A 16606-nucleotide genomic window follows, 5' to 3' on the forward strand; every position below is an offset into this window, starting at 1 on the left:
TAGCAAATGATAGCTGATCAGAAAGCCCTTGAATAAGCAGTCTGGGTAAGGACAGTAGGTTTCAGTAATCAGTGTGGTAGATTGAAGTGGTGCTCCAGTGGCTCTGAGGCTTAGTCTCAGGCTGCCGATTTCACTATTGGAGAAAGTGCTTTCATGTTCCTGGGTTTCTATGGGAAACTGCTTATTCTGCATTCCTGCAGAGATTTCCTGAAGTCACCCGATATGCTCCTGTGTTTACAGTTCATGTTCACACTTGTTTTGATTTAAACCTACTTCAGCATTTGGTTATTCTTGATATTATTGTTCTTTAGAGAACAGTAGAAGACTTTAAAACTTCTTCTAGGATTAATAAGCTGTATTGCACCATTCTCTCCATGCTTATTTTAGACTTACCTATGCAGTTTGCTAATTCAATAGATAATGCCACTGCAGTCTACTAAAATTCATTAATTGTGAAACTACAAAAACCTTTGCAGGATGATCTCGAAACTGTGCTTTTGTCAAAACAAAGCAATATCCAGTATTAAAAGTGTTAGCTGGGAACAATTTGCTTTGAGCAGGTTCCATTCTGTGGCTTACATGAATATCAATATCTTTTATAATGAAGAAAAAATGCTCTGTGGAAAGTGTTTGTTTTGATGCTCAAGGGTTGAAGAGGGCTTGTTTGTAACAGTGAATAAATTCTCATTTTGGAAATGAATGTGAATGCCAGTTTGTGTGAAGGAGTTTTGGGAGTCATCATTTTATAAACATTTGTCAGCTTAATTGTGGCATACTGAGCGGAACACAGACTTTCTAAATAATTTGAGTAGTTCCTGTTTCAGTCACTGAGTTTCTGGTTAAACTGAAGAATTTATTGCTGCTCTGGTGTTCATCTCGGTTGAGAGATGCAAGTCAGAGCCACACAAGTTTTGGATGCTTTTCCTGTTGTTATTTACCTTCACTGCTTAATAAATTGCAGTTGTTTCACAAGCCAATCAAATCTAAGCCAGAATTCAGACCTCCAAAGTGGTCAATGATCCCACACAATGTATCTAGTAAATTAGTGGAAAAAATCCGTAATGAAACCTTCAGTTGACAGATACGCTTGTGTTGCAAAGAAGGTTTCTACGGTACCCTTAAAGTGCCCAATAATAGGGAAATGTTTGTGTATGCGGTTTCATATGTGCTCCTAAATTGCTATACCCAGCAAACGGGGTATGTGCTGTGTTAGGTTTGGTAACTCAGACTTGTGCATCACGTCTGTACAAAGCCATTTGAGTGTATCTGCTTCCTTAAGCACCCTTCCTTCTGGAAGGACTCTTGCTCCATGGAGCCCTGCCTGGTTTTGTAAGCCCTCTTAGGACTTGGTAGTGCATCTCTGTTTACTGCAGGACCCAACTGCAGCCCAGCACCATTTTGGACTTTTCTGTGGCCATATATAGGTAGGAAAACAGCCAAGGAGATGCTGGGTGCAGCAGAGAGGAAAAGGGGGAAAAAGCTTATTTTTTTGTGGGAGGAGAGAAAGGCAGAAAATGTTTTCAGCTCTGAAGAACTGCTTTGGTTACCCCTCTCCAGCTATTGTAATTTATTTTATTTTAGAATTTATTTTGTTTAGAATTGTAATTTATTTTGTCATTTTAGATTTTTAGCTTTAAAACTACATGGGAACAACTTGCCTTTATAATTTCTTAATTCCCCTGTTCAGCTTGTAGCTATGCTGTAGTTCAGCAGAGCAGCCTGTGAGCCCTCTCCATTAAAGCTGTTTCATGTAATGGAAAATGCAGGGATTCTATTAAAGCAGTACAGCTTCACATTTCTGAAGTCTTACCAGATGTCATAAAAAATCTGTCTGCAATGAAGACTGTATTACAGAAATGAGCTGTTGATAGAGTTAATCAGACTGTTCCACATACTCAAAGGCAGCTATTAACTACCAGATATGACTAGCATAAAATTAAATTAGGATCATCATTTGGGAATACTTCTAGCAATTTTGTTATTTAACTGTAAAACTTAGAGACAATTTGACATGTAAATTTGCAAAATTATTTCTGTCCAGTATTTTAAAATGATCTGTGGATATCTAATGGGAATCAGAACACTCATGTACTTTGTTCCTGACTTTCTTAACTTAGTCTTAATGCTAAGCTTTCAGTATATCTTACTGTATCAGTTTTATTGGCACCTGTTTGCCTGAGCTGAAATAGGAAGAGTAGGAATTGGAAGATCATAGTGTTGCAGTGGCATGACAGAAGATTTCATGGTGGTGTTTGAACCACTGCTGTGGGTGATCTGGCTTGGTGAATAATTCCTAAGTAATTAAACAGTGGAAATGGTGCAGTGTAACTTCAACAGTTTATATATATATATTTAAGAGTAACTCTTCATATTTGCTAACAAAACTTAATGCAATATGGTAGAATAAACAAAACAAATTTAATTGTTGCCAAGCTAAGAGCCCAGTGTGTTACAGGGGGAGGTGGGGTGGCAACAGCAATGTTAGTCATTGGTATTGTTTTAAAACAATACTACAGAAATGCAGATTTTTGTTCTTTTCCTGTTCCACTTAAGGGTAAATAAGAGAAAATATTCAAATTCATTGTTGGGATAGTGGAAGAAGATTATGGTAATTTTGAGCAGCTGCTGATTTCCAGTGTAATCATAAGTCGTAACTAACTTGCCATCAGCGATGCAGGATTTGCAAAGTAGAAGAATTTATCTCCTGTATTTGATTGCCAACAGTGGTGCCACAGGTCACATCCAGACTCAGCTTCTGTGTTGCTTGATCCTGTTCCTGTACAGTATGGGCTCAATTAGTGATGCTATGACTCACAAATGGTGACACCGTTGCTTGGGGGGCAAGTATGTGGTGTGTCCCCTGGTCCCCATCAGTACCCTCACCACCACTGCAGTCTGAATTGCTGAGCTGTCTAAGAAACAGATCCTTTATTATTGCTGTTTACAGCTTTAAAGTGAACTGTCAGTCGTCTCAGCTTTGAAAATGGTACTAATCCTGAGCTAGACTATCTTCACCACTTTGGAAGGCTTTAAGGGCATGAACTGGACCATCTTCTGTCTTGTCAGAAGTGACTAGATAAAAGTGGATTGAGGAGAAGGTTCTGTTGTTTGAGCATTTTTAAAACTAACTGGAGGAGTGAGGATAAACCTTGGAAAGCTGTCATGTCTAGAATTGGTATACAGCTGTCTGTTTTCAGCAGTGAGACAGTCATTTTCTGTCTAAGAGGATGTTATTAGTTTTCATATGGACATAGGCTGGTGTTCAGAGCAGAGAATTCAAACTCCTGAGCCCAGTGAATGAGTTGTGTTCAGAATTTAGACTTCTATTGGAACATCAACATCATTTTACATTGACCAGGATTGAAGGTGATGTTTGTAGAGAGATTTGAGACCTCCTTATGGGAGAATATGTTGCTGAACTGAGGAAAAGCTAGCCCTTTGCATCAGTTCCTGGAACCAGTTTCTAATCCAACTGGCTAAAGGTAGATTTTTGAGGTGGCTTGGGTTTATTTGTTTGAGGGTTTGTGGTGGGGTTTTTTTCCCCATTGCTGTTCTCCTTGAATGCCAGAAGATGGTTGCAGAACCACACCTGCCTCTTTTCCAGCTCTGTGTGAACAAGAGCATATTCTGCATCTCTGTCCCATTTGGAGCAGTGCCCCAGCGATTCAGGCTTTCTGGTTAGACAAGGAAATTTTGTCTTCATCCTGAGACTGAACCATAGCAGGATTTTTATCTTTCTCTTAATTTGAACCAATGGTTGGCTTCAGCTAGGTCATATTCAATTTTAAAAAAGGCACAGGAAAACTAGGAATCAATCAGGCATTGACTGCATTAAATAAGCTTTTCCAGTATTTATGGAATTTAAAATTTGGGAAACTAGTATTCTTTAAATGCCAAAAAAAAGTCTGTGCGCGGTTGAATTGATGTTGTTTGTGCTGATAAGAAAGTAGCTTTGATAAGCCTGATTCAAGATCTCTTTAAGAGCTGTATTTACAATGACTTGTGTCATATAAGCAGAAAAAATAAAGGTCTATATTGAAGGAGCTACTTGACTCTTAAAATTTGTTCTTTTATTTGCTTTTCTAAAGAGGTCTGAAGGTTTTAAAAGTATCTTGAGTGTCTGATTCAAGATAGACCTCGGAGGTACTGATATCACCATAAGAAAGACTACTGTAGTTTTAAGAGTCTGGAAGTGTGTGAAACATATTTGAAGGCGGGGGGGGGGGAGGGGGAACCCAACCCTGAATAATAAAATCCTTTATTTTTGTGGAGGTCTTGATTTAAAAAGTGACTGCTCATATGTTGAGAACTTATGCGTATATGAGCCTCCCACATGCCTGTGGCAGAATATCCTGTAAGACAGTGGGTGGAGTACTAAAACTGATTTGCAGTTTTCCATAAAATTTCCTAGAAAATAACACCGCTCTCTTAAAGTTTTTGGGGGTGTTTGTAAGGCAGATTTTCATGGCTGTGGGTAAAACTGAAATTAGTAGATTTCTGTACTGAGGAAGAGTATAATTTGAATTACTAAAGTCCCCTGAATATGAATACTGACACAATTCTGCAGCTCTGTTCCTTGTGAAATCGGTAGAAGCTGGTCAATTGCTTTTGCAAAATCTACAGTAGTGGTACTTTTTAAGCTACTTTAAACCAGACAAAACCCAAAACAACAACTTACGAATTCTTTTCAAAATAAGGATGAGCTCCATTTTTATATCTTCAGTGTGAAGAATAATATAAGCTATTTACATTATAATACCCAACACGAACAAGTTTAAATGTTGGCTGATAAGTCCTTTTAAAATCTTACTAATGTGGTCGTGCTATTTTAGGAGTGGGTTCTAATATTTTACTGTTTTTTTAGAAGTAAACATCTTAAATTGCACACAGAGTAGGAATAGAGGATTTTTTTTTAAATGACTTAAAGTATCTGGTGTCAATCACACTTCTTGAAGTTTATACACTTTACAAGCATATGACTTATTTTCTGTAAATCAGATAATAAAGGCAATGTAAAAATTATGAGTTCTGTTTTGTAATTAATTGAAGCTTTTGAGAACTTGAAATGAAAGTAAATTCAGCAGTTGCTCTTTCAAAAGGATTTTAGATATTAGAACCTTCAAATACAGTAGTATTGACAAAAGTAGATTGCTTTACTAAACACAGTCTGACTTTAGATTTTGATTTAATTTTAACTTAGAGTGGTAAACAAAAGTGTAAGACTTGCAATGTATTCAAAGTAACTTTATGCTAAATATACTTGCACTTTTAGCTGGCAGGCTCTTCTGAGATTTAAGGTCTCTCTCTGCCTTTTTTATTAAGATTTAAATGTTTAGTTAATGTAAATCAGTTAAAACATTCGTAAACCTGACGATGTTTAATCTTTATGACAGCAGAGTAGTGCTGGAATTCATGCAAGTGACTGATGGCCTTAAACAGATATCCAGTAATTTTAAACCACTGTTTTAGATACTAAACTTCCTTGATAAATCCAGAGAATAATTTAAAACTTTTCCCATAATTTATTATTGAAAAATATTCTTGCTTCTTAGCAAAAGCTCTGCAAAATCCGAGCTTCCTACTGCACTTACAAATAAAGCTGTAACCTCCTGCTTCTGCAAGCAGGAGGTAGAGTACAGGCAGCTTTTGAAGTTTGTTTCTGTCCTTAACAATTTGTGCTTCTGGATATTCTTAACTGACACAATGAACAGAAACACGTAAGTGCATGGTTATCTTTGGGCAGATACATTGACATTTTTGTCTCAGTTCTCAATAGATTTCCTCATGCAACTAAAAATACTGTAGTTTAGTAGGTACTAGCGGGAGCAGTTAATTTAGGTTGTAGGGTAATTAAACTAAGGTATAAAAGACTTATGTCCTCTTCTCTGTTAGAAGTTGGCTAGAGGACCAGGACAGAATTATCACAGAATACTGATTACAAATTAATGGGAATAGAGGTCAGACATTTCTAAAACTAAACCACTGAATTACAGTCTTGTTCCAAGTAGGTGAGTTCCTCTCCTACAGACCTGGCAACTGGAAGGAACAATAGCGTTATTCAGGGGCTGAAAGCACCCCAAATGAAAGGAACAAACTGGATTTGTTTGGGGGTTGTTTTTTCAGATGTAATTTTGATCTAGACATCCAGAGCGAGGTGGTGATGAGATGAGAGCAAATGAGCCACTAAAGTGACTCTGTGAAATATGGAACAAACAGAGCGTAGAAGCCTTTCGTGTGAAGGAGACATTCTGACTGCGTGCTGTGTGTCTGGAAACGCTTTTTGCTGTGCTTGGTATGTGGGAAGAGCTCAGTATTAGTCTATCTTAGAGTATAACTTTTTAATCCTGTACATTAATTGAGTAACTTTATCTTAATTATCTTTCAGTATAGTCATTAACCTAATTCCTTATGTGGAATTACTTTTCTTTTTGCTGTTTGTGTCTTGTGGTTTTCTTTGAAAAACATAACTCACTACCCAACAGCTTCTTTTAAATACTATTTCTATAGGGGTGTTTTTTTTGCGCTCACTAAAATTTCACTTGAAGTTTGATTGATGGATATTCCTCTAAGTTAAAATGGTGGCTTTTAAATAACATTTTCTTAATAGTGTGTTATTTGAATTTCAGACTTCTGGACAAATAATATGATAAATTTATGGAGGGAGGCTGATAATTTAGAAGCAAATTGAAAACACGCCATAAGCACCTCAGAGAAGGCACTTTTAAGGACTTTATTTCAATAGCATGTCCTGTCCAAGCACAGTTTTGGGGCAGTGGTATAAGGGGTCTGTTGCTCGAATAGCAATGATGTGCCTATTCTGTTCCTCTTGAGATGATGAAAAGCTTACAAAGGCTTAACAAATATGGTTTAAAGACAGTAAAATCTCTTCCCCCATAAAATCTACCTTACTTCTGGTAGTTCAGTATCACAGGTTTGGAATTGAAAAAGAGGCTTTCGGAGATACAGATTGAGTTGGTGTAATCCTGTTTGTAGGTCAAGGATTTGTGACATGAGCATGAATTTTGCCTTTTGACCTTGCTGAATAAGGAGATGGTAGCATTAGACCCCACTTGAAAGGGGTCAAATATAGATGCAATGAAAATCTGCCTTGAAGAAACTTGTAGCAGCTCAGCAGTGTATAGAATGGTACTGTATTTCTTAAAAGTACCTTTAGTAACGTTTTACTGTCTGCTGTACTGTCAGGAGCAACTCCTACATTTCCCCGCTCCATTGCCATGGCTTAAAACTTTTTTCTCTGGCTGCAGCAGCAATCTGAACAATTGCAAACCATTTGTTAAGGGCTTATTCCCCGCTGATGGGGGTCCACTAACTTTTTTGGTTACCGGTTGAAGTCAGGAAAAGGAGCTGTGAATACTGGATGAGTGCTTAAAGGTCTGGACAGCCAAATAGAAAACATTTTTTCTTGCTCAGAGTTTGCAAAGTGAAAGCCTTGAATTTACTGGAGCAACATACCAGACCTGACCAGATCCTAGGATGACTGCTGTGGGAAGGGCAGAGAGTGGCTCAGATTAACTGAGGAGTTTAGTTTGCTGTTGAAGTTTCTCTATAGACTTTTTGAATAGAGACTTGCTAGTAGGATGCACAGTCTTTTTTCTTTGTCAGTGTGATGAATTTCTCTAAAGCATTTAATGGTGGATTTTTGCTCTTCAGAGATGGATTAAACATTAGAGGGTGGCAAAATACACTGTTAAAGCTATTACGGAAGTTACAGCAAGGTTATTTACACAAGGTATTTAATAAAGCAAGTCCTACATTATTATAAGGATCCCAGGATGATAGGAAACTTACTTCTCCTTACATAGGAAAATCTGGGATAGAAAGATACTGAATCACAAAAGGTACTGTAGCCTGCCGGACTTGGGAATGAAGTTTGTATCTTGTCTCGTTCACTGAATTGTGTTACTGGCACTATCAGCTAAAAGTCTGCTTTAATTAGATGAAATACAGCTTTGCTTTCATATTAAAAGTCTGTTTTGTTTTACCTACTGTAAATGCTTTCTGAAACAAATTCACCGTTGCACTTTGCCTGGCAACATGATTGTTTTCAAGCAGGAAAATTAGATATTGCAGAGGTGGAGAGCCTGGTTTCTCCAGAGAAAACATCCATTGCTGTTCTGCTGCGTTCCTGCTAGACTGAACAAAACTGCAGCAGGGATGGCCCTGTAGGAATGCACTCACCAGAGTGCCCTTTGTTATTGGGGCTGTGTTTTCAAAAGGTAGGGGAGCTCACATGTTTTCCCTACGTGGGGAGAACCTGACTCGGGTGTGTGCGTGAATTGCAGGTTGTGGTTTTAGAACTCAGAGGAATGGAATCTGGCTTCTTACCAACTGTCTCTGTCTGGGTCTGTATTAATTCACCAGTTCCCAGTAGGAAACTCTTTCCAAATAAATTTAAGTTATCTTGTACTTATATATCTTCTGTCAGCAGTTCACTTACCTACCATGTAATTGAAATCTACTTGAAGTAGTAATTTGTTTGATAGCTAATTTTAGAAGTATGCAAGCTCTCAGTAAATTGCCTTAAATAGATAAGTGCTGCTCTGAAACCTTCAAACTTTACAACACAGCATTTAAACAGTAAAATGCATTTAATGTGGGATATTAACACTATGTACATTGCTAATGCCAATGCAAATAGGTAACGTGTAGGGTTTTTTGCAAAGGATTTTGCAAATTAGTTGCAGGGGTAAAAGAATGTGAAAATAAGCACTTGTAAATGAAAAATGTTGTGACTGCTTTTTATTCCCATATTTGTAGAAAAAGCAAGTAGGGCTGCACTAAGTCCAGCAGACACTATTAAGTATTTTGCATATTACTGTATATAACTGCATTAGTGTGCTAGGAGTTTTTCCTCTTTAATTCACTGCATTTTGAAAACAAATCGAAATTACAGTAAACTTTGTCTTAATCCTCAGAACAAGCCATTTTTCTTGGGAGATTATTTCATCTTTCCATGCCGCAGCAAAAGATTGCAGCGTGTGCTGCACTGAACACTTGGCTCTTAAGTTACTTTGATGATGTTTTTTCTTTGACTATATAGGTAGAAATGTCTGCATCCTTACTAGAATGTAATATATTTTAGCCTGTTATTTTGCTCTTTTTGTTTTGTCGTTATTTTTAATACTGAAAATAGATTTGGCTGTGTTTGTGGGTGTTAAGTGGCCTGCAGGCTGTTCTGTGGTGTATATATAAGGGAAAGAATCAGTGCTGACACTTTAAGCTAGGCATTTGCAGAAATTCAGCAAGGTGCTGGAAACCTGTGGGATCCTCTCGCCTCAGTAGCTCACTGAGGCTTCTGATGGTGCTCATAAGTTTGAGGTTCCCATTTTTTAGTAGATTTTGGGAGAAGGTATGCAGGCAGTTGCTGCTGCTAATTGAAAAGCAGTTTATTTGTGCTGGGACAAAACCCAAACCTACAAGTAATTTATTCACTTAAGACTAGGCATTATTTTCCAGTGTGCTTCCCTAAATCTTCCTTTTTTTTTTTTTTTTGCCTTACGAAATCTGAGCTAAGTCTGTATTTTGCTGAGACAAAAAGCATTCGTAAAAGGAACAGGCTCTCCTTGCCCATGCTTAAAGTGAAAAAAGTGTGGGGCGGTGTATGTTGTGGTGTGACCAGGGAGAGGTGGTCAGGCCCTGAAGAGGCAGCAAGTCTTGTAGAGTGAAAATAGCACGCGTATTATCTTGGTGGTGTTTTCCCTACCATTGTGATGCTTACTATTTATTTAATAATAAGGAAGATTGAATAAAATACCGGAGCAGATAGTACATGCACAAGGCATATTTTGAGTTCGTTCTTATAGTATACTCATAAGCCTAAACCAATAGCTTCCTATTTTTTCATACACAGACTTAAAAATAATAGAATAAACTATTTAAAATGGTATTATTTTTACTTGACTGATTTCAAAATGGTTTCCTTCCAGAAAGTTAATGAGGGAGAAACTTGGAACCAAATTAAAGTTAGAACTTGAATTGGATTTCAGGGAAATAGCTGGAGTGTTGAGTTGTATTTATTCACAAGAAGAACAAAAGAAATGTCTTTCTCATGGCTCTGTATGAGGCTGATGCTCATACAGAAACGAAGCGTCCCGAATCAGCATCGAGCTCCCTCCCAAAAAGTGTGCCGACAGTTAAAGGGTGCTTAATTATTTGTTTGAATTTCTGAAACTTCTCAGTTCAGATCCGTGTGACTGTTTCCTGAACATATTGTGATCTCTGAATGTGACAAGCAGATGCCTCTGATGGTTGAGCAAAGAGTACTTATGAAAGACTTCTTTCTCATGAAATGGCAGATACATCCTGCAGGCAGTGGTGCTCATGTCCTGCTATTTCTGTCTTCTCAACAGAAATCATCACTGGGAGGCAGCGCCAGTGACAGGAGGGAAACTGAGGCATGGGGCAGTGCTAGGAAATGAGAGCAATAAGTAAAAGCAGAAAGAAGGAATACCAAATTCAAATAGTGTATATAATGCTAGCGTAGATTCTGTGGTATCTTCCTACTTGCAGGGTTGTGGCCTTTGCTGTTAGGATTGCATGTGTGTGTCAGCCGTGTGATGGGCCAGCAGCCATGCAGCATCTCCCCCTTCTTCCTTCCCTCAGATCTTGGCCGTGTCCAACACTATCACTTAAAAATGAAACCGGTATTTATAACGTAGTATATTCTAACCAAAGAGAATTACGTGGCAAGTTAAAAGTGTGTAAAACATTTGGTATCTTGAACTGCTTTTTGTGTGAATCACATGCTGTGATGGGGGGAAATACAGCTAAAGGACAAATAGTTAGAATACCTGCATCTTTATTTTAATTCAAGAAGATTGGCTGAAAAGAGCAACCAAATGGTTTTCACAGAATGAGAGCAGTTTCATTCTCTATAGCTGTGTTTATTAGGATGCACCAGCCCTCTAAGTACAGCACTAGCATAAAAATTTATGCTTTAGGGTCATAGTGTATTTCTGCCTTTTGATACTGTTATGTTTTATGCAGATAGACTTTAAACTGTAAGATCTGGTAAGATATTTACTGCAAAAAGGCTCTTGTGTTAAATCACATCTGTAATCATGAGCGTATTCTGATTTGATCAGCTTTCCACTTTCATGAAATTATCTGCACCAGTAAACGTAACTCAAATAATCTATTCCTGTGAGGCAGTCTTTGTTTTTATATACTGCAGTTGTCTGCATTCAGAAAGCTTTAGTAGCTTCTTCCTTTGGACCAATGAATATGTAGGAATGGTAGCATTTCTCTTCAGGGGTGTTAGAGATTAAAAGTAAACATGTTAACCTGATTCCTGTGTGTTAGTGTTACTTACATCATTTGGGTTAAGATAAGAATCTTCTTTATTTTTCAGGTTCAAGCCATTTTTTCCAGTTCATGTATTGCCACCTGATGAATGTGAAGATCGAGACCTTTGTATACAGGAGCTTCTGTTGACAGAAGGTCGTCTAAGAGTCACCTTAATTGAATGTTCAAGGTATGTTGTGTGGCCTTTTGCTCATTCTTGACTCAGCAAGTACCCATGTTTCTTAAGGTTGTAGTAATTGTAGCTTAGGCCTGTTTTGATTCACAGAGTAGCAGCTTTGGTGTCATGATTGTACTCTAATCCAGAAGTGTATTTTTTAAGTAAAAAAGGAACAAATGGAAGTTGCAGTAAGTTTCTGAGGCACTTCCGTGTTCTGTGTGGGTGCATGAATTTGCCTTTCTTCTGAATTTTGCCTGGTTACAAACTAATTGTGCCTCCTGACATTTGTTTTTGTGTGTTACTTTGTTTGGTGCACCAAATTATGAATCTCTTTTCATAAATATCGTAATTATCCTATTGTATTGTGTTGTAAGCAAAGGGAAATAATTGTTTCAGTCGGTCTTACTTAGATTAATCCAAGTAACTTTTACAAGGCATTGTTTGTCCTTGTCTTGAACAAAATAATGGGAAGAAATCTACTTCATTCACTGAAGAGAAAATTAATTCTCTTTAAAGCTGGAGAAAAGGTGTGTGGGCTCTTGGTTTGTTTGGGGGTTTTTTTGTCAAACCTCTTAGTTCTTGGTTTATGTTAGATCTTATCCAAGTAGTGCTTAGGCTTTGATCTAGTCATGTGCTGTCCTGCTTTTTATGAACTAAACTCTGTTTTGCAGCAAGACTTTTAACCTGTTCTTTTTATTGCCTGTAGTACCATGTGAGCTCCTCTTTGCGCTTTTTTTTCCCTGTAGCCTTGTACAGCTCTTTGAACTGTATTTGCTGTATTAATGTGGTTTATCAGTGCTGTGAATTGCCAGAAGATATTCCACTGCTTCTAAGGATGGTATGGGCCCCAGCAGTGATTGTTTTTGGCAATACAGTTGCTGCTTACCTGTCTTCCTAGCTTTGTGGTGTTTTCTGTCAGTGATACAGGAATACTAAATGACTCTGTGCACTCCTTGGCTGCTAGGAGCGCTTTCTCTTTACCATACTCAGTCACGGAATTCATGATGTCCCTTTACAGGCAACCTCCAGTTTCAGTCCAGTACTGCATTAATTTTTATTACAAAAGGGCCCAAAATAACTCTCAAGTTGTATGCAGTTGTTACTAGTTTGGAAAGTAATCTCTTAAATAGTATGTCTTTCCTGAATCGGAAACACTGTGTAACATCACAGACATATCAGTAGTGTTGTGTTTCTTTCCATTGTATTTAGAAGCCAGATTGCTCAGTTTGACATCATCATCTCACTATTTTCAGCTGTCACAGATGCTTATCAGATGGCTGGAGAGAGGAGGCAGTTGCTGGCTTGTCAGGTCTTTTCAGCTTCAGGTCTGACTTAATCTGACTGCCTTGGAATTTCTCAACAGACACTTGAAAATGATGTCTCAACAGACACATCTCAATCTTGATGTCTGACTCTTGACACCAGAGTGATTCCCCAGACCTTGCAGGTGTCCCATCCTTTTTTGAACTAAACAAGTACAAATGTTGTCTGAAGAGTCCCCCTGTGAATAAGTACTCTTGCTTACTTTGCACCTGAAGATACTGATGAGACAGAAGCTGAAAAACACATAGAAGATTTTGTTAGTTGAAGAAGAAATGTACCAATATATATGAAAGTAGCAATGACAATATAATATGTAGGGAAGTAACAGTGGCAAAATTTCCCTTTTTTATCGCTACCGTATGCGAGCTGGTGTGAAGGTTGCCTGCTCTCAATGGCTCTTTTACAGTACAGCAGTGCATGCTGAAACACAAAGCTTTTTCACTCATGTCTGCCACTGAGACCTGAAAATTTTTCTTGGCGATCATTTTCATTCCAGAATGAAAGATCACTTTAATTTCTGTGTGTTTCAATTTTGCTCAGTGCCCCAGAAGGTTTTCATACTGTCAGTACAGTAGCTGTTCCCTGACTTCTGTACAGATTTGAAGCAGGATTCTTGACCATTGATGTTGTCCTGTATTTGGGTTTATTTACCTGATGTGCAATAAGCCAGCCTCACAAACAGAGTTTTGAGATACTGTTAAATTCATATTTGCACAAAGATGAGTGCAAGAGTAGAGTTCCACAAAGCTAGCACACTCTGTCAGCCGTCCACTTCTATATGTTTCACACAGTGAAAATTCAGTGTGTTCTCTTACTTTCTCTTGTCCCTGTTTAATGACACTATATATAATATATGTACACGTTTTGTGAGTAAGGGTCTATGTAGGCAAGGGTTTCTTATCGAGAGATACGATTCTTAGTATTACAATGAACCAAGTTCCTCTAGGAACACGGTAATCTTGTGTTTTGTTGAGCTTTTAAAAATTACTTCTGTCTTCCTAATCTTTCTGAAGTTGAGTATTACTCTTCTGATCTCGATGGTATCTCTTATCCGTCTTCTTCCTCTTCTGAGGTCTGTGAGCTTCTAGGGAAACACTGTTTTTCCTTGCTACGTGCAATTCTAAACTCAAGATTTTCAAGCTTTCACACAACAGTCCTTTACAAAACCTTAACTTCTTAATTTCTGGATAGCAGCGTTTGCATTCCATCTCCTTCGATAAGAGAGTTCTGCTGCTTCTCTTGCTTAAGTCTGAAATACAGTGGTAAATCTATAGTGATAAAACATTTAGCAAACTACTTGTACATTGTAAATGTCCAGTTTTAATTTCCCTATATTCACATGACCAAATATCTGCACTTCTTGCACTTTTTCAGTTGCAGGCTTGACCATATTAATTTCCTTGCTGTCATGCTATTGACAGAAAAATTGAATTTTCCTCATCTTTAAAATGAAATGATTCAAAGGATGGGAACTTTGGTGTAAATAATAAGGAACGTTTTGCAAATTTTTGTCTGACTTGCTGAAAATGTAAGTTTTCTTGTACAAATGCAATGCCCTTGCAGACCTGAGTCATTGCAAAAATGCTGTTATCTGTTGTTACCTTAAGGTTTTAAGGAAAAGGGAAAAACAAAGCGACATACTGTTAAATTTTAAAGGTACACTGTGAAGAAAGTCTTAAAGCCTGTAAGCTCCAATTATGTTAGTCAAGAGCACTCTTCCAAAACTGTGCCATCAAGTAGGCTTTGTAACTCAGCATTTGTTTTAATAGATAACGGTTGCAGACAAAGACTTCCCCTAGATAGTTTACTAAAATCCCACAGAGCATACCTGGGGCTGACTTGTCAAATTTGGAGTTTTATGGGTTTGTTTCCTTTTGTCTTCATTGGACTTCTGTGTGCAGCAGTGGCACCTTAAGTATGTGAATATTGAATCTGCTTTTGAGTTTCTTAAAATTTGGGAAATATTATGTTAAAATACTTACAAATTGAAAGGCCACAGTTGAAATTAAAAAATTAGGAAAGGCTTCCTTCTATGTAGCTGGTAATGACATGTTACTAAAGCTTTGTGTGTACTTTGTCCGTACCAGATTCTTTTTAGATTTGCAGTTCAGTACTTTAGCATCATCTTAGAAAAAGCAGGAAAGTTGATAGCCTTCCAGAAGGGCGAATGCCTAACATGGCTATAAAGACTTGAAGTTCTTGGCTTGCCTCAGCTCTCGAGCTGAGGTGACCACAGCCTCCATGCATTTCTGTATCAGAAGACAAACGCTTCATGTCTTGGAGTTCTTGTAGCTTTCACACTGGAAACCAGGACGGCTAGGAGCAGCTGTGTTAACTGTGTTCATATCCATAGCTACTCTGTTGAATCACTTTTGTCTGCCTCATGTTTGCTTGCTGCAGGGAGCCATCTGATTTCCAGTTGGGGAAGGAATAGAAATTCACTTTCTGTATGCATATTTAAATTACTTGGGTGGTAATTTAATCACATTTCTGTATCAATTTAATTATAATTGGGTTATAAACTTTGTTTCAGGATGTCTTTCATATGCCACTTCATAGTGATTTACAAACTTTTAATCTGTAGGGTATATATGTATCCTAACAGATGGGTGTTTTGGGTGTGTTGTGATACAGTGTCAGTCTTTATCTGCAGCTGTTACAGAATACAGAACGGGTATGATTCAGACAAAAACTTCCTTTAGTGTAGGAGCAGTTAAAATTTCCCATTTGTCTTTTTAGAACTGGAAACTGAGTTCCAAACTCCAGCATGAAGAGCTCTTTAGAATTTAAGTATGTAGTTTTGCTGTCTTGTGATATGTTTCTTCAACTTGGGTGTTGGTAACCTAAAGTGAGGTGAAATTTCAGTTCATGTTTTTCCTTGTGACTACTATCTTACAGTTCTAGCTGAAACTTATGGGCAGGAGGGTTGGAGCTAGATGATCTTAAGGTCCTTTCCAACCCTAACTGTTCTATGATGCCTGTGCTGAGCTACCTCCTGGCCTTGTTTTCTTAGTTGCCACCAGTACAGTACAGCTAAATAGCTACTGTGCTGATATTTTAGAGGGGCAGTAAGCACCTCTGGAAAATTCCTTGAGTGTGTGTCTAGGTGAACAAGAAACATACGCACCCAGTGATTAGCTGTGGAAAAGCTTTAATGATCTGAACCAATGAGACACTGAGGAAAACTTGTGATACCCAAAAGCAGCTACTGAAAGCAGAACAAAAATGCCACAGAGGGTTCCTGGTGGCTTTAAAATAAGTAAAGGAAGTTTAAGTTCATCAGTTCCAGTAACCTTTTACAAACTTAGTCTTGTCCAAAGTACCTGATCAGTTGGTTCTGGGGCTGGATTTCTGCTTACAGTAATCATATCAGTAGAGAAATAGAGAAATGAATGCTGAAAGTCAAACTGGAAATCAGATTTTGTGGTGTTTCCCTAGATCATGGGAACTGTCCCTCTGAGAATGGGTTACAGGGTACTGCCACTCTCTCTGATCCAAAACCAGTTGACGCTTGGTAAAACAGGTATGCTCGGTACCATCATCTCCCACACGAATTCATGTACTCAGCTAAAAATGAGTTAAACACCTTCTTCATAGAGAGACCTAGAAAAGAAATATTTATTCAGCTGCCCTTGCTGCAGTGCAGGCTGGAGAGCTGTCATAGCCAGAGAGGTGTTTGCCTTTAGGACTGGCTTAATTTTACCAATTCTCGTTGGTGAAAGTTGGTTTCAGTAGCTTTATTACATTTTGGTAGCGTATTTACTGTATATCTCCACATCTGGAAGGTGAGGCACTTTTTGA

At 38.0% G+C, this 16606-nt stretch overlaps 1 protein-coding gene across 2 annotated transcripts in view; it reads left to right on the forward strand.

Annotated features, from left to right (window-relative positions):
- PDZD8 (PDZ domain containing 8) overlaps positions 1-16606 on the forward strand; it is a 67625-nt gene that overhangs the window by 7996 nt on the left and 43023 nt on the right. For both annotated transcript variants that reach the window (XR_013957151.1, XM_080620624.1), the window contains exon 2: positions 11372-11494. Coding sequence is in view for 1 of the 2 variants with exons in the window: in XM_080620624.1 (XP_080476750.1) it covers positions 11372-11494 (123 nt within the window). In the remaining variant the exon portion in view is untranslated. The remainder of the gene's footprint in view (positions 1-11371; positions 11495-16606) is intronic.

This window comes from Psittacula echo (genome assembly GCF_963264785.1).
Source record: "Psittacula echo genome assembly, chromosome: 6".
Lineage (NCBI taxonomy): Eukaryota > Metazoa > Chordata > Aves > Psittaciformes > Psittacidae > Psittacula > Psittacula echo.